This window comes from Polypterus senegalus, chromosome 14 (genome assembly GCF_016835505.1).
Source record: "Polypterus senegalus isolate Bchr_013 chromosome 14, ASM1683550v1, whole genome shotgun sequence".
NCBI classification, from domain to species: domain Eukaryota; kingdom Metazoa; phylum Chordata; class Cladistia; order Polypteriformes; family Polypteridae; genus Polypterus; species Polypterus senegalus.
Genome location: NC_053167.1, coordinates 10,640,251 through 10,667,772, shown reverse-complemented (window position 1 = coordinate 10,667,772; position 27,522 = coordinate 10,640,251). Strand labels below are relative to the sequence as shown.

The 27,522-nt window shown below is 37.3% G+C and overlaps 1 protein-coding gene across 4 annotated transcripts; it reads right to left on the bottom strand.

Annotated features, from left to right (window-relative positions):
* On the bottom strand, positions 1–27,522 carry stx16 (syntaxin 16). 4 transcript variants are annotated; one of them, XM_039734705.1, is made up of 9 exons: positions 27,227–27,522; positions 22,833–22,844; positions 21,921–22,028; positions 16,395–16,535; positions 9,644–9,806; positions 7,723–7,814; positions 2,743–2,886; positions 2,410–2,490; positions 1–1,356 (listed from the first exon to the last, which is right to left on the bottom strand). In XM_039734705.1, the coding sequence occupies exons 1-9, from the start codon at positions 27,353–27,355 to the stop codon at positions 1,255–1,257; spliced, it is 972 nt and encodes a 323-aa protein (XP_039590639.1). In that variant the 5' UTR covers positions 27,356–27,522; the 3' UTR covers positions 1–1,254. The 4 variants fall into 4 exon arrangements, with proteins under 4 accessions (XP_039590639.1, XP_039590641.1, XP_039590640.1 ...); XM_039734707.1 differs by having other exon boundaries at positions 27,275–27,520; XM_039734706.1 differs by lacking the exon at positions 22,833–22,844.

The window sequence follows — 27,522 nt, the reverse complement described above, 5'->3', positions numbered from 1 at the left end:
ACTATAATAGTTTATTAAAAGGGCAACATGACACACAAACAAATATAACTAACATGATTAGAATCAAATATATTAATTCATTTGAAACAGAGGCTCAACAATTTTTTACATTTCATGAAAAGACACCAGGAACTTGTTTCATACAAGAACGTACAGGAATGGATAACTGCCAATAATATGATGCAGAAGGCAGCAGTCTCTGGTGCCCAAATGTGGACAATGGCTCTTGGAAGTGGTACTAAAACCACCATCCATAGACCCACCACAACACCTCTCAGAGGGTCCTCCACATAAAGCTAAAGTAATGGTCAAAGTAGCAGCTGCTCATATCCTTCAGATTAATCACACTGACATGGAAGGAGCTTAGACTAGCAGATTCCAATTCCAGAGGGCTGGCTCCAAGAAATACCCTCGCTAGGCTTCCTCAATATTTCTTGTCCTTTGTCTGTAGTGCTAACAATTAACAATCTGTCCAGGTCATTGGCTGTCTTAACTGTGCAATGGAGAGGAGTACTGCTTCTGTCTTAAAGAGATGCCTCACAAAAGAAGAATCCCTTTCATGGTCCCCAAAAAACTGCCATTCGTATACACAATACAGCCACAACAGCAGGATTGTTCTGCTTACATTCTCATACCTCTGGAATTAAAATGCATTACAATAAACCACCAAAGTGGATTTAGCATCCCATACATAAAGAATGGGAGCCAAGTATGTGAGACTTGAGTCCTCACTTACTTGTTTCGTTCTTTCCTCCAGTTCATTTCAAGATGCCAACATTATGACATTTTGGGAAAGTGAAGACCAAATGGTACTTGAAATGCAGTCCAAGATGAATCACAAACACGTTATTTTTTGTAATCTTTTAGAATGTAGGCTGGTAAAAATCAAGGGCAGTATTCTCCACCATGGGGCAACAATTATTCAGGATTTTTTGTAGTCTTCCCCATATTCAGAGCTGTTAACCAGCAAGGCCACAGAAAGCAGCTACATAAGGGGCAGTGGCCATTTTATTGTGACTAGTGTAAACCAGTCCTCTGCTGAATGCAAGCTTTCTGAGGGGAAAGGCAGTGTGTCAGGGCCTCTCTCCTTCTTACAGCCATGTGTAGAAGCCTGGCCCTGCAGACTGTGAAGGCCTGTCTTCACACATTACAAGCCCCAGTTTCATTGCCCAGTCCAGAGTTTCATTGCACATGAGTGGCGTCCCAAAAGAACAAAGGCTGGGCACACAGAACTCAAGGTGCACAACGGTGGTATTAGGACTTGACTGCAATAAGCACAAGTATGAGGACGATGACCAAAACAAATAGGATAAGGATGGCAAGCATCTTGCGGTTCTTCTTTTGATACTGTTCTGCCTGAAATGGATAAAAATAAAATAAAAGAATTTTAAATGTACAGCTATTTCAAATCCACAATCAATTTCCCCCAAAACAGAATCCAAAAAAATTTATTTTCTTTCTTCCAGTTTATGATGCTTGGACAGAATTGAAAGCAATCCTTGGTCAATGACAGACAGAACACCAAAGGCTATAATCAGTACATTTACATGCACTTCAATAACCCCGTTATTCACAGAAACCTGACTTCTCAAATGCCAAGTAAACCCTTATTCTAGTTTGAGAAATAGGGTTATTGGCCTCTGAGAAACCTGATTAACAGAGGTAGTCTGCACATGTCTGTTGTGCTATCAGCCTGCGCATGTATTTGCTTTACACTCGTTTTCAGTAGCCATGGGTAGAAATGTCCACAAAATAAATTTCTATTAAACAAATGTTCAGGCAATTACATTATTCCTTGTCCTGGCTGAAATAATCTATCTCAATATTTCACAAAATCATTAAATTTATGTTGATGAGTTGAACATACAGTGCTAAACTCAGCAAAATAATCTTAACACCAGTAGGGTAGCACTGTAAAAAGTATGTGTGTTACATAGCCCAATTCATTTCTAAAGTAACAAGTAACCTAACGCATACCCTATTTAAGTTAACATACTAGTGTTATTATTTCAGTTGCACTGGGTGTAATGCAAGAAGCACACATACTGGGTACTTTACGGGGTTCATTTGCACTGCCAAGCAGAAAAAAGTGTGCTAACTGCAATCTGGTAACAGAAACCTATAAATTAAGCATCAACTTTACTAAACATACTTACTGTATAAAACATAAGAAAATCATCACAGGCATATTTTCCAATTTATGGTGGCCGTTGATGGTGGTTAACATTTTTTGTGCAGTTTAATAATATTGAAGTGTTTCGAAAAGGGAGAACTGCAGGAAGATTATTCACCTATTTAAATGCGCACTTTTTAAAAAATGGGGTTTCTGCCTTAACTGGGTTTTTCACCTTAATCTGATTATGTACGTTTGTGTAAACACACTCAATGAATATTTGGGTGTTGACTCACCTTCTGGAGCTGCTTTAAACCATCGTCAGTTTTCACACAAGCCTGCTCAACATTGTAGTCAATTCTGTCCAGAACAGTACCCTGAGGAAGGAAACACAAATTATGAATGTAATTTTTACACCTTCAGGCAACACAGAGGAGCAGTTTAACAAACAGTGCTAAAATCGATACTTATCTAAGGCTGGCTGAAAGCAGTGAAGGTGCCTGTTACATTTTTACCTGCGCTCTTTTCAGCTGAATTGCTAAATGTTATGCACCGGGAATGGCTGAACTCTTGTCTTACCACCGCATACAAAACAAGGGTAGGGGGGCTGACCTTGAGACACCACTCACCTGCTCAACCACCATTCCAGCTAGGTCTCTAAAGATTTCATTGAGGTCAGAGATAGACTGTACAATTTGTCGAATCTCTCTCTCCCTCTCTTCCACTAACATTGTATTCTGTTCCACCAGCAGCAACTGATCATCTGTAAAACCCTGTGAAATAAAATAAGAAAAAAGCTCATTTCAATGTTATACAGATATATTCACAAGCTGCATATTGGGGCTCTGAGCAGCTCTTCTGTGCTTGACTGAATTACATTCTTTTTTAAAGTTTAGTCCTAGACAAATTTCAGAGGAGGTCAGTAATACACAGGAATTCAGTTGTGAATCCATACTGACCCCAACTCTCTCTTCCGTTTCTTTTTCCAGTTTCTTTGTGGTGGCGGCCTGCGCCACCACCACCTACTCAAAGCATCATGATGCACCAACATTGATGGACTGAAAGCCAGAAGTCTACGTGACCATCATCATCAGGTCCTTCCATGAAAACCCTAAATACAAAGAGGACTGTTTGACTTATGTTAGGTAGATTGCCCTGAGGGGACTGGGCGGTCTCGTGGTCTGGAACCACTACAGATTTTATTTTTTTCTCCAGCTTTTGGAGTTTTTTTTTTTTTTCTGTCCACCCTGGCCATCGGACCTTACTTATTCTATGTTAATTAATGCTGACTTATATTTATTTTTTATTGTGTCTTCTATTTTTCTATTCATTTTGTAAAGCACTTTGAGCTACATTTTTTTTGTATGAATAGGTGCTATATAAATAAATGTTGATTGATTGATTGAATAAGGAGTTTTGGCCAAAAAGTGCACTTCTCATGACAGAAGCCATGGGACTACAACAGAGAAGGAGGCCTCCTATACAATGTTAAAGAGGAAGTTCTCCAGATTTGAATGAGACATCCTGGCAGGCCAAAAAGGATGCAGTTCTGGTAGGATTTTAAAGTAAAGACTTGTAGTATGTGGAGGAGGGATATAACAAGGTCACAGAGCAAGGCTTAAAACATGACAACATTCAAAGACTTAGGAGGAGCAGTGTATTTCCCAGCGTCTTCTCTGTAAAGATGGGGAAACGGTAACCTCACTTTGGGACACTGTCAGGAGGCAGAGGAAACATTTCGAACAACACCAAAATCTAACAGATACATCCTCAATAGAGATGACAATGTCAGCAGTATCTGACAGGATTTAGTCCTGATTTGTTGAAGATACCATTGTGTTGCTTAAAAAAATAACTGGGCAAATGCTATTGGAAACCAGTAAAGGCTTCATAGTTAACAGTATTCTTCACTACTGCGTGGAAGTTGGGACATTACCTTGACAATGGAATGTTTGATCCAATTTTCTTAAAAAAAAAAAGGGTTCATAGATTAGTTTTACAACTACAGAATTATGACATTACTTAGCCTCCTTGAGATGGTCTACGAAAGGACCTAAGAAAAGGGGAGAAGCAATCTGACTTGCACCCAGAACCTGTAAGAGTAAGCAAGCTCTTTGCATGTATTGACAACAGAGAGATTATATCAGTTTGCCAGTCCCGTCTATACATTTTCTGGATTTGGAAAATGTGTCTGACTACATGTCTTATGGTGTCTTGTAGGTGTGCTTATCAAAGTTTGGAGTCTCAAAGCCATTTTGTTTCTAGCCCTGTATTTCCAGAACAAGAGATATGACTAAACACCTAGCATTAAGTCATATGCATTTAAATTGGACACTATTAAAAGTGTCTCCTCTCTCCTATTTTTTGTGATATTAATTCATAGGTTAACAAAGCCCACAGAGTATCTAAGGAGGATGTTGTCTCCTTAGCCATTTGTGACAACAATGAAACTGCTCTGCTTCAAGTAACCAATGATTTGTTTATGGCAACAGACTCTGGACAATCCAGCATATTAATTCTGTTAGATCTTAGTGCAGCATTCAACACTGTGAGACATGACATTTTACTGTCCAGAATGGGGAACATGCTGGGTATCTCTGGCACTACCCTCCAGTGCTTTAAGTCCTATCTGTCTGACAGGCAAGGGTTTGTTAGTACTGGCAACAGCAGATCCAGCTCAGTGCCAGTCACACAAGGGGTTCCTCAGGGCTTTGTCCTCTGCTCTTCTGTATCTATATGCTTCCCCTTGGCCATTTCATTCGTAGCTATGTACTGGGTTAACATTTTTATGCAGATGATGCTCAACTCTATTTCAATGTTAAAAGTGAAACTTCATTAGGGCTTTCTCAGCTCACAATTTGCCTTAGTGAAATTAAAACCCGGATGGAGCAGAACTCTTTAAAATTAAATTGCAACAAAACTAAACTCTTGGAAATTGGCACTAAAGTGCAACTTAAGTAAATGAGCTCCTTATCAGTTACTCCTGATGATGATCTCATCAGACCTTCTTCTGATGCAAAGAATCTTAGTGTCATTTTTGATTCCTCCCTTTCTTATTCTACCTACATAAACCACACTTTCTTACTTTCACCTCCGTAACATATCCCGTGTTCGTTCATTCCTCTGCTTTTCTTATACTAAGAAACTTGTCCATGTTTTTATCACATCCCACATCAATTATTGTAACTCCCTACTGGCAGGCACTTCTAATCTTATATCACAGCTCCAGATTATTCAAAACTCGGCTGCAAGAGTCCTAACACGGACCGGCAACAGCAAGCATGTAACACCAATCCTGCGTCACCTACATTGGCTCCCTGTGTCTTACAGGATTGAATATAAAATTCTATTAATACCCCACAAAGATTTAAATGGCCTTGCACTGGACTACATCAGTGACCTCTAAGGTCCTTCGATTCTGGTAATCTTCTTGTGCCCCACACTAACCTGCACTTTATGGGTGACAGGGCCTTTAGCTGTATAGCACCCAGACATTGGAATGATCTCCCAAAACTAATTAGATCACCAGACTCAATTCATTCTTTAAAAAAAAAATTAAAAGTCATCTGTTCAAGAAGGCATTTAACTTAACCTTACATTCTGCCTCCTCTCTCAGTCTTCCTCTCTGTCCAGATGCTCAGTATAATTTGTGTGTGTGTTATCAAATTATGTTATCTGCTAGGCTTTTCTTTTAGTATTGAATTTAGTATTTTACTCTGGTTTATTGTCTTTTATTCTATTTATACTTTGCAGAAAATATCTGTTGCATAAACACTGTTACATAAACCTGCTGTTTCTTTCTGAGACTCTTTGAAGCGCCTTGAGCATGAGAAAGGCACTATATAAATAAAATGTATTATTATTATTAAAATGTATTATTATTTTTATTACAAAGAAAACCAAAACCCCATTTCAAGCTATAAACTATAAAGTGCACCAATAAGCTAACAGTGTAACTATGGGTCCTGAATTTTGTTCCAGTACACCAAAATATTTTCCTATCATTACATAAAAAAAGAGTGCATATGGTTATTTCCCAAAATTTACAGATTTTCAGGGTAATTTGTGTTCAACATTACCCAGGTGTCATATACAGTACTTTGCATCATTTCTGTATAAAAGGCCCCTTGAAATGATCACTGTTGTTTTCTCCCTAGTAGTAAGGAATGAGCAAGTGCAATATTTAATTTAACTGCATACCTTATTTTTTCTAAAAAGCTTAAGGATGATATACAGTACATTAATTAATTTTTTAAAACAAGCTGTAGCAGACAGCGAAACATTCCTGCTAGACATGCAAAAATACTGTTTGTTTTACTTGTATGTTTATTTTATCATTATATTTGTTTGCAGTGTACAACCTTGAGTATATGTTCATTCTTGTTTCAGCATTCTGGACATCTGGTCAGGTTGAACCATATTCACTAAGACAGGATATTAAGAGCCTTAATTCACGGGAATTCCAATGCTACTATTATTGTCCAATAACAAAGCTGGACCTTCTGTGTTGCTTTATGCTGCATTACTATAATCTTGGATATCTGCCTGCACAGATGTGTTCCACGTAAGGTTGAATGACAATCAGGCGTTAATTTACTGCAAATTATACATAAGTAATGGATCTGCAATAGTTTTTTTTTTTTATTTTTCCTTGCCAGATGCCAGATGCATGTAATGCTGGAGCAGTTTTCCTTTTCGGTTGTCTCCACAGATTTAACAATGCCCATTTTATGTAAATTGCAGGATATGTTTTAACATTTATTTTAAAACGTCTGTGTCATTTATTGATAAAAGGAAAAAACCTGTTGTATGTGCCCTCCATAATCATTTAAAAAATGTTTACTCATTCAACATTTATCAGTTGATGTATGTGCACGGTATCACAGCTTACAGTTATTTTCACTCTTTTTATGGAAGTGAGGCTTACTAGCAACTGCAACAGAATGATAGGAGGAGCGGTTTAGGAATTCTCATTCTAGTGTACAAATATTTACAACACAATCTGTATTCTTTTATTGAATCATATCTTGCTAATTTAGATTTGCACAAGACTTGAAATTTTTCTCTCTCTTTTATTCATAGTTTTTTTTTACCTGATGGCAAGTACAGTAACTCTACTATAATCAATACAGTGTTTGTATGTTACAACCAAGCAATTAAAGAAAATGTGTGGCACTGTTTTTAAACATATATTTATTTTCTGTAACTTATGTACCCCCACCTGAGTTTTAAATGCAATGCTAGATATTATTAACTGCCAAAGACGCATGCTGTATTGTGTGTGCAATTCCATTGTTTTAGACTTTTCAAAAATGCTCATCTGTTTGCCATTTTAACATGAGAAATATATTTTTATGCTATTACGAAAAAAGAGATATCTACAACTGCACTAGCACAAGAGTCATTAAATGCAACATCAAAAATAAATCTTCAGCTCCACAGAAATCTTTAACATGTCAAAAAGGAAATACAGCTTTAAATGAATTGAACACTAGTCGAAACCTGGTCTCTGAGCGAGACATTACAGCACAGATGTATCACAATTTCCCAAGGCAACAATGCAAAGCAACATGGTCATCATTTTGAGTTTATTTTTTCAACTTGCCTACCCTGTCATATAGAGTAGAATCTTCTTCCTCATCCATTAATGGAACTGGAGTATCAAAGAAATGCTTTGACCTTTCCTCTCGATTCTTCATTCCTTAAAAAGGAAAAGAGGAAGATAAGACAGGGAAGCAGTAACCCTCAACATCCCACCCAGTTGCTCTCAAGCCGCAGCAAGAACAATTAAATTTCTTTGTACAGATCATTTTCATACATGAAAATTGCTAAAAGTGTTTTAAGAACCAATGGCCAGACCCAACTTATTTAACTTTTCAGACTGCCACATGCAGATTAATCAAAGCATTAATTAGTGATGTTCTGAACTGGGACTTTAATGATGTCCTAATCGCCCTTCTGTTGTCAGTTCATATATCTCAGATAATTATAGCTATACATAGGTTAACGTTCTCATATCATCATACATCTCCCACAGTTTGACTGGCTGGATAAAATCGTGAAATATGAGTTTACATCTCTCTGTTCTTTGTATTGCAAATGCCACAAAGTAGCCTGCTGGTCTGACTCTATGTGCATTTCAGTGTTCTATCCCTCAGACAAAAGAAATCCTGCTCATTGGTTTCATCTGAAAATAGATGCCACCTTGCTTCAATCTCCCACTGATTTCTGAACTGTATAGGCTGTGCTGTATACTCAAAAACAGGCATGACCATTTGAATCAGTCCCATTTACAACCCCAGAAGCAAAATTAAATGTTTATACTTGCCCAGGGGGGCGCTGACGCTCTTTCTGAACTGCTCAGTACTCTGTTGTGTAAACAACTGTAACTAGTACAAAGAAAACACACGAGTGGCTTGCAGATGCCCGAGGGTACCATCTTCACTAACTCATATGTCTTGGACATTTGAATCAGTCCCTTTTCTCGTTACGCCAGCGACGCATTTGCCCAAGGGCTTCCATTTATATACTCGTCCTCGTGGATTATGCAACCCGATTCCCTGAAGCCGTTCCATTGCGCCGGCTACCACTAAAAATATTGCACGGGAACTAGTAGGAGTCTTTTCACGCGTGGGCATTCCTAGAGAAGTCCTGACGGACCAAGGAACGCCTTTCACAACCCAGAAACAGCTATCTCCCAGACAGAGACAGGAGCTCAAGCAGCTATCCGCTCGGTCCCAGAGGTGGTAAGTGAACAACCAGGTCGGACCTCTCTGATTGCGCATCTACATAGCTTACAACAATTTTCCGAAATCCCATGTTAGACTGGGACCAGCCAAATTCTTGACTACACTTGACATGACAAAGGGGTACTGGCACCGCTAAGGAAAAACCGCGCTTAGAAAAAATGATGGGAAAGGAGCACATACAGCAGGTCACAGCAGTATTACGGACATTGGGAGAGGCGGGCTCGCATCAACCCCAAGAAATGTTACTTGGGTTGAGAGAAGGCTCAGTTTCATTAACAATCAATGAAAATGTTTAAAGTGGATGGCCCTTCACAGGGAGTCCTAGTACAAATATACGCCGTTCCCCTTCATGCCAACGCCGATTAGAACATGGCAAGCCAGTGAATTTAAAAGAAACAATAAACCATGTGTAGAAAATTAAACAAATAATAAAAGTAAATTAACATATATTTAGAATAAAACTTTTGTAGCACACTCTATTTTAGCCCCTGTGATACAAACAATATGTACAACTCAAGGACATTTTACTATGAAGTTGTACATAATTTCTCAACTGTGAAACTTGACTCAAGTTTGTTCTCACTAACAATCATATTAATTCCAACACAGAGTACATATTAAAAAAACGACTGGATAGTTAGTATCTGTTTAAACGTCTGTGATGATTAAAAATATATTTCACTGTCTGGCCTACCAAGGTCCTTCTGGAATCTGTTAATGGTTCTTAATTTATATATCTTAGCCAACTCTTGTTTTAGGTCCTCTTAGTCACCATACTCACGCTTCAAATAGCTAGACTGTGTGTGTCTGAAGGCTGTAGACAAGTCTTGAAGAGATTGGGCAAGTGAGGACACCACATTGCGCAGAACCCTCTCCTCCTGCTCAGTGCAGTGCCTGGAGCGACTCTGAATGCCAGCTACTGCCCGCTGACACCGATGGAACATCTAGAAATACAGGAAAAGAGACAGTGATAAGAGTCACATTTCTGATTTCTAAAAGTGAATCAAATATCCCAATAGTTCCTGGTTAAAGTTTGATAAGGGCAAGGCTGTGGTAGTTTTTTATTTTTTTTCTTTTCCTATGACTTTCTAGGAACAGGCTAATCTGTCAAAATTACACAAATTTATGTCACATTTAAACTTAGTCCATGATTCCGTGGTTAGTAAAATGGCAGGACTTCCAGTTAATTACTTGTTTAACCTACAACTATCAATCAAACTAATTTGGCCCATTCATCTTCCCATGAAACTACAAAGACAATGGAAATTTATTAGTACAACAACATAAAATGAAAGCAGGCCGAATTATATGGGCCAAAATTATAGCCAAAAATAAAGTGATTAAATTTTGTTCAAATGTAATTACAACTAAAAACCATACAGCTACAGTATCACCTTTTCAGCATGTTAAGAAACCTAGAACATATGGAGTGAGTGTAAGTACATTAGTTTTTAGATTTACACTATCACCATATAGAAAAATATTTGCAAGCGAGAGTTTTGTTTTTTTTGGAAAAGATAAATAGAATTTATCTAATCTAATCTGTTTAGTTTTGGTCTGTGGGGGTCACATAGAATTTTGCAGGACCTGTTGCACCTGTAAAAAGCTTCTGAAAGTCATGACACACTACGATGATTTAAAATCATATTGAGAACTGAAAATTCTGGAGAAGGTTAACCCTAGGGGTATATTCCACTACATTTATCAGGATGCATAAATATTATATTTAAATGACAGCTGCACATAATTGATCAGGAGAAAGCCAGCAGAGCAGGAGGACACAAGTGAGTGTAGGAGCTGTTTTACGATTTTAAATATTTTAAAGTGCATGTTCAGGATTAGCAAGCCCCACCCCAAAAAAACACATTAAAAAAAATCATAAATTGGAATTTAATAGCAAAAAAAAGCTAAAGTATAACAGTTTCTAATATTAAGTCAACCAAACTGTAGTTTTTTAACTGCTGTGAGGGATTGACAAGGCATTCAATAATGTCTCACATTTTGTTGGATGTGTATTTTTTCCAACCTAAGATCGATTGTAATGGGGCTGTGTCAACACAATTGCATTTCTGTACTGTACTCATCATCATAAATAGCTCCACAAGAAATAAAGAAAGAGTAGTTTAAGTAAGAAGATGATGATGATGATGATGATAAAGAGAAAATTTAGGGAAAACACATGCATTTGAATCTTTTTTTTTTTTTTAAAGTACTTAAGAACAGACTAAAAACACTAAATGACACAGATGTGACATGATCTAATCACTTCAGCAAAACAAAAAAGTACTCTTGTGACTCCATCCCAGTCCTGCTACCCATTCCTCACAGCTGTCCTTGCAACAGCAAGAAACATCACAATGCACGTAGCAAAGCGCACCAGCCGAGTGCTACAAACAGGACCCACTGAACATTGTCATAAACACTTCATGTTTTGCAGTAGCACCTTGAATAAAAAAAAATAATAAAAATAATAATGCAGCAAAGCATGATACCATAAGGGTTTTAACTCCTTTTCGTAGTTACTCTTATGGATGCTGTGCTGACAAGGATGAAGATGAATACAGAGGAATGTTAGTAATACTATGACAGGGTGAGAATGTCGAACGAAGTAAAAATAGGGACTTATTTTGTTATTTTGGATATGTCCAATGGGCAGCACCAGGGTATCATTTAGAATAAATAGCCATTTGGATCTGTGAACTCAACTGGAAAATTGGGATTATATGTCAGACAGACACTAATTCTGGGACATCACACCAGAAAATTGTTTGGAAAAACTGCTCTAAACCTGTAGAACAAGGTGCAGAGAAGAGGGACAGAGAAAAAAAGAATTTGAAGGGGTTTGGCTGCAAATTTTACTAAAGAAGATAGGAAGCTAACCATTCATAGTGTGTTTGGAGTAACTTGATGCCAAAATTACTGTGGACAAAACAAACAGCTGCTCTTGTAGATTCGAATGTCAGCTTTTGCTTTTGATTAACACCTTTTTCAAGTAAATTTGAGTTATATTCACAATGTTACTATTATCACAAAACTGAACATGTGTGCTAGGGAAAAATCGGTGGAAAATAATGGTAAATTATTATCTGGTTTAGCCTTCTTAGAAACAACTGAATAAAACAGTGAGTGTTTTGCTACCCTTTTTTAGATGAAAGGAAAATGGCAAATATGAGTAAGTGAATTCATAATACCTTAAGCAGTGAATGGTGAGTGATAAAAGGAAATAATTTCAAGACGATGAAGAATTTGAGAATACTGTTTAGAAGTTAAGTTTAATTAAATTTTTAAATAGATAAAACTGCTTATTAACACCTTAAGCCAGTAAGACCCATCACTTGAATTGAATTAAATATGATCACATGGTACCTGCAACCACAGAAATAAAACAGCTGACAACCACTAAGTTTCATTGGCAAAAATTGCACATGGTTTCCTTAAAACCATGTTGCTTAGGCAGTACTAAATGTTCACACTGATTCACATCCCACTTCTCAGCCACTTCCCCTTTCTCCAAGATCTGCTGCCTCTGGTACAAATCTTGATCACTCAGCACAATTTGTGTAGAGAAAAAATACATTCCTGGAGTTCTGAACCCAAAATTGCTTATTTTCACAGATTTACATTCATTTAAGTTTCCTTTTATTGTAGAAAATTTGATTTGTGAAGTATTTGGTGTTCACTTCCTTCACCCCTTAAGTCAAGATCCAAGTGTAGACTCTGTGTGGTGCCGCTTTGTAAGCATTTGGCACGTGTGTTACAAGTTATATACTGACAGATACTCAAAAGTTGTTTAGTGAGGTTGACAGAGAGGTGCAAGTAGTGAAATTGCAAACTGTTGACTAATAAGATAGTTCAAATTTTTGTCAGCTTCTCTATAGTTACAAATGTTGCATGCATGCACACGCTGACCAAGCATGTTACCCATAAAAGGTACCATGCATTTCTCACACAAAATCTCAACATGTCAAGCCATGAGAATTTCTCAGCAACTTTCATGAGAAATGCTTTCAGTTTATCAGTGGCACCTCTGCAAGAGAACCACCTCTATCAACCTTCACAAACATATGCAGTTTTTAATATTTGGAAAAAATTTGGGATTAACTTGCTTAGAGATCTTTATATAGACAACGTCTTTGCATCCTATGAACAATTACATTCCAAATTTAACATTCCAGCTACACATTTCTTCCACTATCTTCAAATTAGGAACTTTGTTAAACAGAACCTGCCCGATTTTCCTCATCTTGCACCCTCGTCCACGCTGGAAAAAATATTGCTCAGTTTCAAGAACTCAGACACCATCTCTGCAATATATAAAATTATTTTACAGTCCCTCCCTTTCAAAGATCCAACACTGGGAAAAAGATCTCTCAATTAATATATCAGAAAAGGAGTGGAAAATAGCGATGCAGAGAATTCACTCAAGCTCCATATGCAATGCATATAATTATTCAACTCAAAATTATATATAAAGCACATCTGTCTTGCCTAAAACTCTCCAAAATGTTTCCAGGGCAAGATCCAACCTGCGAATGCTGCAATCAAGTCCCAGCCTCACTGGGTCACATGTTTTGGGTCTGCACCAAATTAACGTCGTTCTGGACCAAAATTTTTAATTACCTTTCAGACAGCCTTGGTGTCACAATCACTCCTAATCCATTAACAGCTGTGTTTGGTGTTCTTCCAGATGGGTTTAAAGTGGAAAAGGACAAACTGTGATTGCTTTCACTACACTTTTGGCACGCAGACTTATTTTGCTAAACTGGAAGAATCCTAACTCTCCTCTTTTAATTCAGTGGGAAACAGATGTTTTATACTATTTGAAATTGGAAAAAATCAAATACTCAGTTAGAGGATCTGTACAGATTTTTTTTCAAAACATGGCAGGATCTAATCAGTAATATTTTAGAATAAGCTCTTAAAGCACAGAGGAAGCAATCATTTCTGTATTTCTTTTTCTTCTCCATTGATTCTATTGGCTTATCAAACTCGGCAATTTAGGTATGTTTACAAGCCTTAAGTTTTACTCTGTTGGCCTTGCTCGCTCTCTCAGGGGTGAGGGTTGATTTGCTCTCAATCCTACTTTTTGTAAAAATTGATTGATTTGTATGGAAAGATTGCAATAAAATTAATAGAATTTCCAAAAAAAAAAAAATTCTTTCAGTTGCGTTGCTATACAATCAACAGTTTGTGATCAGCTAGCTAGAAAAATTCAATACTTTAATTAGGACTTGAAACACTGGGGCCATTTCCTAGCAATTTGTCCCAAGTGACACAAGGTATCTCTGCAGACCAAAATTTCCTTAAAAGACGAGGCAATCAAAAAGCCGGTTACCCATTACAATAGGCAGCAGTCACATATTTAGGTGTGCAGGCAGCCAAAAATATATAATTAGTTATTTTTTATCTGTCTAGCAAAGGTTATATATTTCTAATTTAAGGACTTGGTGAAGGTAATGGTTGGTTATTAACTCATAACTGAAGAAGATTCAATTTCTTTCTTACATGACAGTATCTTAATATACACCAACATACTGCATTTACTGGCACTGTGGTGATATTAAATATATCTGAACAGTAAAATAAACTGCTGGGATGTTTTCTTTTTTGGTTTCACCCAAGTTATATTAAAAAAGCACACAAAGAAATGTTTAACATATTCTCTTCTTAGTACATGAATCACTTATGGATACGTTGTTGCTTACTAAAAATGACACAAAAAGCAACAGCATGAACAGTTCAGAAATTCCAGGGGAATAAACAACAACATACAATCAATGTTGACACCAGTTGTTTTATTACACAAACAATAGGAAAGAGGCAAGGCTTTGGCACGTGTGTTAAAAGTTATGGTATAACAGCTCTGTTGAGTGTACCGAATACGCATGTGTACAATGCGAGTGCAATGGCCGCTTGCCACAAGCACTAAAAGCAGAACTTTAGAAAGAATTGTTAAGAACTGGATATTCATGTAAAACGTATAGTACACAAGAGAGATTGCCAAGTTTCAGATATAATTAAACAGAATCAGATATGTTATTGAACTGTTTATAGTCTGACTAATGCTGGTGAAACTGACGTCGGCCCTCTTCCAAAATGGGTCTAGTACTAATTAGAATAAACACCCCATTCCTACTATAATAAAACAAATTCATAGTCCATTGGTAACTCAGAAAAGTAGAACAGTGTTACATAAAAATTACAATATTTAGTCTAAATAAAGATTGTGTTGAGGATGTGTTTTCTACAAAACTCTTCGCATAGAGACATATATGGATTTTTTCCCATAGCTCGTCTATCTGCCATGTAGATAGAAAACTTCTTCTCTGCCTTAAATGGGATACAAAAAAATTTGTGTGGCACATATTCTGTAATTTTAGAAACTGTAGAGAGGTAGTCACAGGCTTGCTGTAAAAGAGTACTAATGGTAATAGCACAGATGCAATATACGAGTTCTCAATGCAGAAGCAGGTTGCCCCAAAATCCTTTCCTTTCACTCTGCATAGTTCTTGGTATCCTTTAGGATGAGATCCACTCTTTTCAAATCATCCAACACCACCTTCATCTAAGTTTTCTTTGGCTTCCCTGTGGGGTCTCACTCATAATCCTTTCACTTTTGCTCCACCTGCTCATACATTTTAGTTTAGCTCATCTCAGCATAACACCCCTTGCCTCAACATCAAGTCTTTCTCTTAACTTAGCATTCCTCCATCTCTCACTCTGTAACACCCAACATTTACCCAATGACTCTCTTCCCTGTTCTTTCAAGCTTTGCCTTCAGTGGCCACATCTCATTTTCATAACATACATTACTACTCCTCCTCCTCCTCCACACACAACTTTCATTAACTTTTCCCATCAACACTAGAGAGGCTTCATTAGAAATACACAACATGTTGATAATTTCCATCAGGCAATTTTTACCTAATGTGCATTAAAATTAAAGGTACCAAATGTTACAATTGTACAACGCAGGTGTTTTTTTGGAATATTATGCCACACACATCTTTGCTTACACAACTCTGTTGCTGAAATAAGGCTTTTGGTGGTATCAACATATTAAGGATTTGAATTATATCATTTAGAATAAATATAGACTGTTTCACCACTTTTGACAAGTACTTCTTTTTTAAGCCTGAGAAAACTAAAATGCAGTATATGGACAAATTTAACTCTAAACTAAACACATACAGGATTGAATTGAGTATAGAAGTAATTTCTGGATAAAGATGAAATTCAATTTTGACAGGCTTTTATTTCTGGGAATATGAAGTATAAGAGGAAAACATACAGCTTAATATTTACATAACATTTATGATAATTTAATAAAATACATGTAATCCATAAATTACATATTTAATGTATTTTCATTATAGTTTCACTTTTAATCCATTTTTTGCTATGATTTAAATCTAGTAATGGATTAAAGGTAAACCAAATATAACTTGTAAATTCAATTTAAAGTAATCCATATCCTGTAGAAACATAAGGTCTTCATGGGCCCTTAAGTAGAAAATCATAAAATGTCTCACCTGGGTAATTTCCTGAGTTGTGATTTCAATGGCATGTTCTTCTTCACTGCTGTCATCTAGGGTAGGCCTGTTCATGTGCTTATCATGAAGACTGACCAGTTCTTTCATTTTCTGTTTTATCCTTGTAATGTCATATTGAATCTGAAAAACATTTCAGAAAGCCAGTGAGTCCAGTGAAAATTTTAATTTATGTAATGCTATATGTGTATCATAGGTAAACTGGCACCTTATCCAATGCATCAGCAGCAAGACAAATTAAAAAAGGACATTATTATAATTCCAGCAAAATTATTTAACTAGCAATTGCAAACTACAGCTGTACCAAGTTAAACAGCAAAACTGCGCAGAATAGTTTTTGTTGCTGCCTTATAGCTTCAAAGTCCAAAAACTTAATTTTAGAGAGGTTGGGGTTTCCTCCCTTTTAGTCCATTTTCCTCTTATATCCCAATTACAGGCAAGTAGGTTAAGTGACAACTCCAAATTGGCCAAGTAATGCTGAGAGTGAGTGAGTGCATAATTGCGCCATTTAATAGAACTAATTCTTGTCTGAGTTTGGTACTAGTGTTGCAAACTTTAGTGCCAGTTTAGAGCTACTTACTTGGTCGAGTGGATAAGAGAAGGGATGAAAAAATTATTACAATTATTAGTTATGTACAGTATCTGTCTAGAGAGTCAGCCTATTCATTTAGTATTCACAATCTGTAAAAGCCAAGGAGACTATGATTCTTATGTGTGAGAAGGATTTCCTTTTTCCACCAGTACTACTACATACTGTAGAAGGTTTTTCCACAAGATACAGAAGTAGTACTGCAGCAGGCAGAATCTTTCTCAGAAGCGCTGTTTTGGACTTCTCTACTCTTTTCCTGACTACACATGTTGCATAGCATGGAAGAGTGTGCTTGAAAAGTATTAGGAAAACAAATAAATTACACACTTTGATATAAACAAGCCCCTAAGGTTCACGTAGCATTTATGTGCCTTTTACATCATGTTAAGAGTGTTACATTTTGCTTGATTATTAAATTCTGATGCAATAACTTCTTTTCTGGTGCATAGCAGGTCTATTTCTTTACATATTTGCTTGTACTGTTTTTGTTGGACATAACATTGCTTTATTAGCGGGTGAAGGTGGTCTGAGAAATCTTGCATACAGCAAAAAGGAGCTGATTACACAGCTTGTTTATTGATCAGATAGTCATGTCATACTCCATGAAATCAGTGAAAATGTAGGGAAAATACTGCAGATGGGAAATAATTGATCTTCCATCTGGTTTACTTTAAGCTATCAACCCCTTTTTTCTTAAATACTTAGTTTTTTTCCCTAAATGACAGTCATATTTCCACCATGCCCACTGTATACATTGTTCACTGAGCAATTGTACTGGTCAAATCCAGTACAAAAATGAGCTTCATCTTTAATTCCATATTGTCCCAATCGCTGAGTTTGAACCAGCTGCCTTTTACACATATTTATAGTATAATGTCCCTTTCACAAAAAGCATTACTACAAAGAAATAACGCAAAGTGGGATGAACCATCAAGAGCCTTACAAAAACCTTACCATTTCATCACTTACTAACTGAACAGAGCACCTGCCTAATGCAGTGGAAGGGATGTTCTTTGACTTTTTAGAGCAAAACAAACATAACTGTGATGTTTTTGAACTACAGTACTTTGCTACAAATTTCAGTCTCTTTTGCAGGAATGCAAAGTGCACTGATTTCTACAATAGCAATTTCACATTCCTACTGATGTCTTGAATTAGGTAGCCAATTATCACTTTTACTGAAGCATACTCAATCACAGGGTCACCGGTGCCCATTCTTTATTAAAAGAATAATAGATGTTCCTGAAGTAATAAATAACCTTTAGATCTATAAACTAACTGATGACATTCAAGGTAATTTTAAACCCTGCAACCTCTCTGTTAACCATTCTTTACAAGATGAGGAGTTTTTCACTTGCCCACCAAAGACGTATCAAACCCTCTTGTCATACATCTGAAATCTCTCTTTCAAATTTATTTTTCTCTGAATCTATCCTCTTCTTCCTACCATAACTACCATTTTGCCACTTTCCTTTCAAATTCAAACTCAAAAGGCACCCTGGATGTGAAGTGGGTTTATAGGCTCTGTTAGGGTCATGTCGAGGTTTAAAAGCTGCCACAGTTTTACTAAAAGATGCCAGGATAGAGCTCATTTTAGCAGCCTATGAAGTCTCTGTCCAGGAATTCATTTACACTTCAAGGTTCAGTTCTGTAAGGAAACATGGTGTTTGCTTTTTCAAAACAAGCCAACAGTTCTTTGCATTTTTCATTTGCTCTACAGTAGCCATGACATCTTTCAGTTTCTTGATAGGCCTGCTTGGGATGGGTAAACATCCATTGTTTTTCCTTGGCTATAGAGCAACTCCAGCCATCTGCTTATCCAGATCATTATGTGGGTTACTGACCCTTGTACTCATGCACAGGACATTTTCGGTCATGCTTTGGTTTTCACCCTAATTTGGAAATCCCATTCTGACTTGCATCTGTTCTGATTCTTTTCTGTAGACTTGGAAAAAGCTTATGACTGTGCACCTAATAGTAAAATGTGAAAGGTGCTAAAATATTATGGAGTTCTAGGGCTGGTGCTACATGTTTTTGGTTTCTAGTTACAGGGTTAGCATGTTTACATACTTGCATTGAAGTTGCATTGGACTCTACCAATTGTGTATTTTCACAGCTGGGACAACAAAGTGCATCTGAGGTTTGGAGAAAATTCCATTTTGGAAACCTAATGGTTGCAATTCTGCTGTTGCTAGATGGAGATAGTGTCTCTGCCTCTTCAGACTATGACAAGATTACTGCAATGCTCTCTATCAGGACTAACTAAAAAGGGCGTAAATTGGCTACAGCAGGGGGTGTCTAACTCTGGGCCTGGAGGGCCGCAGTGACTGCAGGTTTTCATCCTAACCCTTTCCCTAATCAGCGAGCAGTTTTCACTGCTAATTACCTCCTTTTCCCTTCATTTTAATAGCCCTGTTTTTTAAGGACTCAGCCCTCTCAATTGATTCTTTTCTTCATTAAATGACAGCCAAAAAGAAATGAGATGTGAAACAAACCAACAGATGACCAGCTAAATTGGGGCTTCAATCTCCGACCAATTTCATTCTAATCACTTTCTTAATGAGAAGCTTATTCTTGCTGCTAATTAAACTCATTATTTAATTCCATGGCTTGTTGCTGCTCTCATTCTGCCACAGCAGACATTTCCAAAACTGTTGATTTTCTGTTTTTACTAAGAACACCGTCAACCTTACCGAAACCTCCTCCTTTCTTTATTTTCAGATATTGTGTGGTGGCTTGTTTTGTCTCATTATTATTTGGCTGCTAATTAAGGACAAAAAACCAACAAAGGGGCCGAGCCAAGTTAATTAAAATTAAGATAAAAGTTAATTAGTAGCAAAAACAGGTCACTAATGAAGAAGATGGTTAGAATGAAAACCTGCAGCCACTGAGGCCTTCCAGGACTGGAGTTTGACACCCATAGGCTACAGCATGTTCAGAATGCAGCAGCAAGAATTTTAACCAAAAAGAAAAATAAGTATATATCCCCCAATACTGATATCTTTACATTGGCTGCCAGCGTCCTTTAGAACCGATATTAAAATATTTGTACTTGTATATAAGGCTTTAAACAATCTTGCTCCTGCCTACTTCTCAGAATGCTTTTTTCCTTACTTACCAAATCACAGTCTTAGATCTGCAAATTCTGGTGTGATCAATATTCCTAGATCTAAGCATAAAAGAACTGGTGAAGCAGCTTTCTGTCCTTATGCACCTAAAATTTAGAATAATTTACCAAAAGAAATATGCCAAGCTAAAGCTGTGGAACATTTCAAAAAAACTTTGAAAAAGCCTTTTTTGAATCTAGTTTTCCAGTAATCATAATAAAGTAATCCAATTATAAGTTTAACTCCTTGATGTGTTAATAAGTACCCAGCATTAATCTATTGCTTTTTTTATGTTTTTTGTCTCCCATCCTGCATGGTGTACTTTGGCCTGATGCATCTCTGTCCACACAAGAGCTTTCCTCAGCAACTCACTTATTCGATTACCTCTGACTCCCTGCCTTGTTACAAGCTTGTTCACCTCCTATTATATATACATGTATCATTCACATATGCCAGCAGAGACAGTGACACAAAATATGCGTTATGTGTAGTCATTTAGAATCATAAGTTCTTGTATAAGTATGCCACTTTCTACACAGGGTAGTTCCCTCCATTTAAGTACTCCCATTTCATATTCACTGTAGCTGTTCTTTTTAAAGCCAGTCTTCCTGAGAAATGCTGAGTGATTTCACTCTGAAGTGCTTCAACAACAAAGGCCAGTTTATTCCAATAAACAGTCCTGCTCTACCCCACTCACAATTAACCTCTCTAAGCTACAGTGAATTCTGCATTTTAACCTATCCCTGCTAAGAACATGAATAACTTTCACTCAGCAGCTCTTCTGTCACAAAGTCTCAACATATGATTGATTTAACGTATGGTAAGGGGTTAGTTAACTTGAATTGTATTTTTCTTCTTTTCCCAATTTCTAACATGAACTTAAGAAGCTACAGGCAAGTATACAGTCTTCTATTAAAATACTCATGCTATATTTGTCAAAAATCAAGATACATTCAGGGTTTAAATGCAGCCTTCCTGAACTGCAGGACACCTTTTGCTTTGGAAGATATTTTTTATTAAGGTAGTTCTTACCATTATGTCTCTTTTCCACATGCTCCTTTCTAACATCCAGTTCCTACTACATTTAAACAGTTATTTGGGCCACTTAGCCACCTTTAATTTTGGAGTGCCTGTTTTACATTGGGTAGCACTCTATAGCATAGCTCTGTCTTTCTAGCACTCCTATCTAATTTGTGTAGAGATTCCCTACACTGATACATAGTCTTCTTGAATTACAGGGTGCCTTTCATTTTAGAGTAATTCTTTGACAATGGGATCCCCTATATGTTACATAAGAAACTGTACGTGTTATTCTTCAAAATGCATAAAATTGGACAGCTGTTTAAAGTATAAACTAATAAAAAATTCCATGTACATTCAGATGAGATGGACTTTATTATTATTTCTGTAGATTGACAACAATGGCTGGCAAAATAGACAGGAAAGTCTCAAAATAAGAATAATTCAATGGAAATGAGGATGATTCAATGTAAAAAGTGCTACTTAAAATTAATTTTAGACCTTTGCTTTTTCCTAATCATACCATTAATTTAAAAATGTATAGAAAAATGAGTACACTACAACTTTTATCATACTATCAAAGTCTGTACTAAGCTATCTTCAAGATCTGACTGAATGTCAGTTGTATAAAGAGTTAATAGTTAGATTTGTTTCAATAAAAACTAAACAGCACTCTACAAGTCAATGGTAATATATGCAAAAAATACAAATGAGTGGTAATGGTGAAACAGAGATTAATCTTAACATTTAAAAGAAAAGCAAAGCACCATTCCTAAACACAAATAATTTTACCTCATCAACTCCGTCCACCCACTTTGGAGGAAGGCGTTTTGTAACTCCAATGGCAGCTTCAGGATCCAAACTGATACCAGAAACAAGGGCCATCCTGTCATCTGCCATCTGCCAAGAAATGCATAATAAGGATTTGAAAAAAAAAAAAAAAACAGTGATTCAACTACTTACTGAGTGCACCTACTTCCCAAGAATGCATTTTATTACAAAAGCTACCATTTCTATAATACTTTTCATTATTACATAAAAATGTTGGCATGTCTTAGTAAACTGATGAACAAATGTGACCCCAACAATTCCAATGTATGGGAACTGTATTTTAGCATACTCCTTGATCAGGTGTACAAGCCTTACCTTCTAACTCCATTTGCTTTCATTTTGTCTCATTTAGTATGCTTCTTTCACAAGTTATGGCTTACCTATTTTAGCTTTAGCTTACTAGGTTTTGAAGATGAGAGTATGCAGAGAAATCTATTACATCATCAGGACTAAAAAGCACCAGTTTTTAATACATTTTCTTGAAAGATCTACCATCAAAATATTGCTTTGTTCAAAACATTAAGATTTCATTAGCCTGTACAAATTTGCCAGGGCATGTCTTATTAAAGGGATAATTATTTGATCAACACATTTTCCAATAATGTGTATTATTTAAACCAGAAACGCTATTGTAGTTAGACTTATTGTGATTTAACTTAGCTGATGACATTAATTGATTAATCGTACTCTGCCATTCCTTCTAATGGAGGTGGAAAAAAAACAATCTATAAACTGTCATTGCAGCAGACCAATCTCTCCTGACTATAACTCAGAAAACTAAAATAAGAAAATACAAATAATAATTCAGCCATTGGCAGGAGGAAAAAAAGTTTTGAAGTGAAGCAGACAGCAGTAAAAGAGAACAGACAGTACCTCATCAAGCTCCTAAGGTGGAGGGAGGATCCCACAGGCCCCATCCAAAGAAAACGAAAAAGAAAAAAATGAGAGTGAAATCAGGTGAATATAATGCAGCACAAGGCAATTCTACTAAAAGAACACTAAACTAAAAACTGGACAAGAGGAAAAAAAAAAACAGTTTCACGAATAATACTAAGCATTTCAGTGGTGAAATTTAGCAATTTGCTTCTTATTTCCCTTAACCCATCAATAAGGGAACACTTCAGACCATATTTTTTTCACATTAATTATTTCCAGCTATTGGAAATATGGCTCCAGTGCAACAAGTGATATAAAAGGGTAAACAGACAAAGCCATGGGTTGTCTACATTATTTTACAAGGAAAAGACATACCGCAAACACAAAATATAAATAAGATCGACTTTTGTTCTCTCTCAACCGCCTTGGTTATTGAAGAAAGCAGTACAATACAGTCTCAGACAACCTACCAACAAATAAACATGCAGAAAGAAACACGCAGAACATGGAGTGCCTTGAAACAGTGTTCAACCTAAACTACTTTTTCACATAAGTGATTGTCACAACCTGAAATTCTGACTGGGGATCCTTATTTGTAAATAAAATACTCTTTTTAAATTACTGCACACAAAATAAATTATAAACCATTAAAAAAATTTAATTTTAAAACCAAAAATATCAACAATTTCTAAGTATTCATTACCCTCATTCAGGACTTGAATAGACCACACATCTTTCAGCTATTACAGCAAGAACTGTTTTTTGGATAAATCTCAATCAGTTTTGCACGATGTGATTGTTGATCAAGCTATATTAGTTAAGTTGCTGAGTGGAGGTGGACAGAAATTTTTAGATCTCACCACAGATATTAAATGAAGTTAAGACCAGGACTGAGAAAGTCTTGGATACCAATGTTCTTCCTTTTAGGCCACTCCATTGCTGCTCTGACAGGGTTCTTTGTGCCATTTTCCTGTTAAAAGACTAATTTCCTTTCCAGTCTCCACTTATCTGGCAATGAGGAGCAGGTTTCGCTACAGGGTCTGTCTGTACTAGGGCTGCAACGATTAGATGACGTAATAGTCAACGTGGATTTTTTATTGTCTCATAAACAGAACCTTCAGTAGAGGCTCCTGTCACAAAGAACCACATTGGTTTTTGTAACGGCAATGCACTACATGAACATCTGGGGGCAGTATCGTTTGTTACTGTTTGTCAAGACTGCACACAGTCCTACCAACGCAAGCATTCTGGAGCTGTGGTGCCACCGCCGCCGTCTCTCGAGAGGTAAGTTTTAGCGAGTAAAGTTAGTGTCACGTGTTAATGTTGATGTTTCTACTATAATGTGTATATCAAGGTTTCGACAATGATAGTTAACCCTTAAACCGACACATACTTGGGAATTAATGCACCCCTGGATGCCAAATACTTTTTAGCTGCACTTTTTAAGTAAACGTCATAATTCACAAAGAAAATGTGAAATTTTAATGGAACACGTTTTTTTTTTTCCATGCATACAGCATCACAATTACTGCAACACTGATCATTTTACACACTGCAAATGAACTGCAAAAACTATAAAAAAAACTACTGCAACAATCTATTATTATATTTTCAAGGTGCAACTGACGCCATTGAAAATTCAGTAAATCTCCGAGCCAACTGCGCTTGAACTCTGCATGCAAACACACAGAGGTAAACGCCGATGATTGCAGGCTCATCTAGTGCAGCGGCTGACAGGAGTTCTGCCGGGGTCCGCAGTGGTCGTGAGCTGGCTGCTCAACAAATATACAGCACTGACTGATCAGCTCCGGCGTGCTGGCAAATTGCTCTGTGAAGCAAACATAGCTGGTTGTGGGGTTCAATGAATGTACGTCGCCGAATATACTCGGCTCCGGCGTGCAGGCAAATTGCACAGAAAAGCAACTTTAGCTGGCTGCGGAGTTCAACAAATGTACCTTTCTGAATATACTCGACTCCGGCATGCTGGCAGTAATTAGCGTGTTACATATTTTAGTCCGTTATTTTTTTATTTTGGCATAATATAGTACATGATGTGATAAACTACAACACTTTTCCTTCAGAGTTTGATGATTAAAACATCTTTCTCCATCTGCAAAATCATGCTTGTGTATTCCTGCTACCTCTACTGAGCGTCTCTTCTCAGCAGCTGGGAACATTGTCTCATACAATAGAGCCAGCCTCATACCAGAGCATGTCGAAATGCTCACGTTCCTGCACTGCAATCAGGAATATGCACTGAACCTTTTATAAACTGTACATTATTGTTTTATTTTATTTGAAGTGAAGCTTTATTTAAACTTTTGGACTTTAAGACACACCAGTGGCCATTTTTGGGTAACTTAAAATGCACTTTTTTTGTTTAAAGACTATGTGTAGTTAAGTTTGTATTGTTTAATGTATTTCTTTTTTATTGTGATGGTCACACTAATATGAAACATCTGATTATTTACAAATTCATATGTTTCACTGGTTGTTATTTTAATTTATTATTAATTTTAATTGTGTTAATGCAGAGACATCAGGGTGACATTCACAGGTTGGACAGACGTGAGCAGATGAGGTAAGACATGCACTGGAGTCCAGAAACAAGATGTGCAACCACAGGTCGCAGGCATCAAAATAGTCAGGGATGAAATAATCGTGACTAATCGGAAAAAAAAAAAATGAATGATTAGTCGACTACCAAAATAATCATTAGTTGCAGCCCTAGTCTGTACTGTGAAGGATTCATCTTCCCATCAATCATGAACAGACTGCCAGCCTCTAAGCTGTAAAGCACCCCTACAACACGATGATGCCACCGCCAAAACATTTTACAATAGAGATGAAGTTACCTGGCTGATGTGCAGTGTTAGATTTACACCACACATACTGTTTGCTGTTCATGCTAGAGTTCCACTTCAGTCACTGTCACAACTTTGCAGTACCTTCTAAGCGATGTGCTGCATCTTCCTCACTCATAAAGGACAATTTTTTGCAACACTTTCGGAATTGTTGAACCATGAAAATCCTCTCCAATCGCAGTCAATGACTTCTGCAACTTGGTCAGTGTGCCAATTAGTGTCTTGACAAATGCCTTTCTTGTTCAGCGACTAAGTTTAAATGGGTGACCTGGCCTAGGCAGTATGGCTATATTTTATTATTTTTTTTCCACTTCTGTATGAAGGACTGCACTGAGCTCTGAGGTATAGTCAGTGCCTTTAAGATGGTCTTGTATCCTTCCACTAATTTGTGATTCTCCACAATTCTAGCCCTGGCTTGTTTTACAAGCTCTTTTGCCTTCATTTTGGTTTACTTTCTGGAAAAAACTCCACCATATCGATGGACCTTACAGAGAGACAGGGGGTATTGAAACTGAAATAAGGGCAGGTGATCCTTCTATTTCTTACATAGGTGGAGACCATCAGAAAATTGGGTGAGATGGCAATGTAATACAGTGCATTATATTTACAAAGGGGATGACCACTTTGTAAATATTACAAATTAAACTTTTGAAAGGTCTTCAGGTCGTTTCTTTTTGATTTGGCACAATGTACACGATTTGCAGATTACCTTGAAAAAAACTTACTTTAACATGTACATTTAGAATCTAAGACAACAAAACGTGAAAACAGTTTCAGGGGGCAAATACTTTTTCAAGTTGCTGACACACACACTGAATACACTGTTAGTTGCATGCATTTCTGTATATGAAAAGGAACCACAACACTCACATGCGTAAACATTGACTCGAAAAAACAAAATCAAAGCACTGACTGCACAAATAAACAATAAAAAGCATGGACAGTCAAATTTGTGCAGTAAGCACACATGCACGAACACTGGGGAGAAATTGGAAGGGGTAAATACAAGCACAAATACAATGCAAGGCAAGGGCTGGAAAGCGCTGAATGACAGCTGCATACACGAGAAAAAGATAACTTGCTACGTACCCACACACACCACACACAAACATAAACAATTAAATACATGAGAGACAAGCATAAAAGCGGATGCATGGGCAGGCACGAGAGATGCTGTACATATGACATAAACGGTGTCCATTTAACATTATTCAAACTATTCGGATAAATAACGACGTGTTTCATTTTAAAAAGGGCGCATTTGAGTACGTGAAACTCGAGACTACTGTATTAAAAATTAACTAGATATGGCAAGGTGAGAATGGCAAGGAAAGGACCGCTCCCGGATGCCAGGCAGTCACCAGCAACGTATCCTTCCTCATGTGACAAACCTCGGGCCTGCTCCTGCTCTCCGTCACTGGGTACCCCGTTTTCCCAATCCATACGCCAACCCCAAAACCCCACCCTTCCTCCCGAACCCCCACTCCCGGCCATACTCTTCTCCCTTTCCGAGACGGTGGCACTCACCGCGGCCGCGCTATGCGCATTCACAGGACTGCCGGAGGAACTACTCACTTGCTCAGCCAGCATTTGCCTGTTTTGGACGGCATTGTTCCGCATTAATAAGAAGGCATCAGTAAGACGCCTGGTTGCCATGTTTGCCCCCCAAAACCCCAGCACCGCTCCGCCAGAGTCCAACGGGTCAGAGCTGGCAGGGCGCAGGCGCTAGCTACAGTCACTTCCGGGTTCCGGTGGTAACCAGGCTGTTGTTCTCAAGGTTCCGCCGCTGCGGGTGGATTCCTTCCGAGCTGTCAGTGCCCGGA